At 39.9% G+C, this 1,900-nt stretch overlaps 1 protein-coding gene across 1 annotated transcript in view; it reads left to right on the top strand.

The window, feature by feature from the left end:
- The window catches only part of CHRDL1 (chordin-like 1), a 187,518-nt gene that overhangs the window by 133,905 nt on the left and 51,713 nt on the right, over positions 1 to 1,900 (top strand). Inside the window, 2 exon segments of the mRNA XM_006772733.2 lie at positions 198 to 343; positions 1,830 to 1,900. The exon segment at positions 1,830 to 1,900 is cut by the window's right edge and continues 22 nt beyond it. Of these exon segments, the coding sequence (XP_006772796.2) occupies positions 198 to 343; positions 1,830 to 1,900 (217 nt within the window).

Raw genomic sequence — 1,900 nt, 5'->3', positions numbered from 1 at the left:
ACACACACTTATGGAGAGCAATAAAGTGAAGTATAATAAAGCAAGGCATGTCTGTATTTTTTCATCATTAGCCACTGAATTAGGGACTATCTTTTAATGCCCTCAGTGTGGTACAGCCCCATCTACTGTTGGGATTTATGAAATTCTTTGCAATGATGCCAATACTTAGTATGTTTTTTTTCTCCACCCTGTCCCAGAAGACTCCTTACTCCCAGTGAACAATAAGGTAACCAGCAAGTCGTGTGAGTACAACGGGACCACTTACCAACATGGTGAGCTGTTCATGGCTGAAGGACTCTTTCAGAACCGGCAACCGAATCAGTGCACCCAGTGCAGCTGTTCGGTAAGACCCTGCATCTTAATGTCCCTGATAGCCCCTACCCAAATAAGAAAGCTTCCTCTGTACTAACACATTTAATTTGAGCTTGCATTGTAGGGTGTTTGAATGGAATATAAATTGCATTTAAATCATAGCATTCCTGTCAATCCAGACACCCTGATTTCATCCACCTGAATAACTCTGTTGAAGAGGTCAGACCCAGTCATATTCTGGTCTTAAAGCTTTGGGACTACTTAAAGGACAGTGATGAATTGGTGGTCTTGATATGCACTTTTTAAAAAACAGTAGTTACAGCATTAAAGCCTTCATTTGAAGCTTTAGGGATAGATACTATGGGTGGAAAAGTCACTGGCACCATCTAGGGCCATTCAGTGAAATTCACAAGAAAATAGGCAGTTTCTTAGTTTCATCTCTGAAGTATTCCATTGACCAGTTCATCCCTGGTGCCCTTCAATGAGAACTCTCTTGACAAAACATGACTGATCCTGTGACATTACTTGTCAAAAGAGTGTATATACTTAAGCAATGAAGTATACTGATTATATCTTCATCTAATTGTGCAGTCCAGAGAATGAAATAGAACCAGAAAATGGAGTTAAATGAGTATTTAAACTGAAGTGTTAGGGAATGAAGTTAAATGTAGAAACAACTGTTTTTCCTCTAAGGGGCATTTAATGCTGGATTTCCAAGGGTGATTATAATTCACAAATATGCGTTACAGGAATTTTTAAGTTCGAGATTGTGTGCTTCAGACATCAGACACCTTGAAAGATCCAGATCCATAGGGGTTTCTAGTAAAAATACAGTATCTCAGTAGTTTGGGATAATTTGGTTGTGATCTTGCCTTCCTGAACTTTTAGAAACCCTTCTAGCCCCAGAATTATATGCTTCTAAGAACTAAGAACAAGGCTTAAGAAATAATGTTTGGAACATAGAACTTTAGGGAATGTAGATTATGCAAAAACAGGCATAACAACAAGTAAATTTTATCCTCTCCTTTGCCTTGTGCTGGACTGAGCTGTCAATTCAGATCATTTGTATAGTTTTGTATTACCCCAGAGAGCTTGTATCCTCGGTTTGGATGAGAGACTAGTGAGAGTTACAAAAGGTGGCTATCATGCAAATCCACATTCCCCGAAATCTCCAACATCCAGCTGAAGTATGACGAGGACCAAGGGATACAATGATCAGAGGACAGAGGAACAAGACTGTTTTGGGTGGTTTGGAGGCCCATGGCAGTCCTCACACTGACCACTTTGTGATATCTTAGACCAGGATGCACAAAGAGGATTGACAATTCTTCTCTTTCTTAATCTTTGGTGTGGTAAAATAGTAAATAGAACAAAATAATACCTAGTCAAATTTAGAAAGTACCTAGAACCAACTGTGGGAGACCAGTGGGGAAGGACATGCCATGTGTTGAGCCTCTTCTCATTCTAGGTACCTCTCTACACCGCATTCTGACCTTAATTCTGTTTCTTCTTGGCAGGAAGGAAATGTGTACTGTGGTCTCAAGACTTGCCCCAAATTAAGCTGTGCATTCCCTGTCTCTGTTCCAGA

Source organism: Myotis davidii, unplaced genomic scaffold (assembly GCF_000327345.1).
Source record: "Myotis davidii unplaced genomic scaffold, ASM32734v1 scaffold1306, whole genome shotgun sequence".
In the NCBI taxonomy this organism is placed as follows: Eukaryota; Metazoa; Chordata; class Mammalia; order Chiroptera; family Vespertilionidae; genus Myotis; species Myotis davidii.
This window is presented reverse-complemented; position numbering and strand designations above follow the sequence as displayed.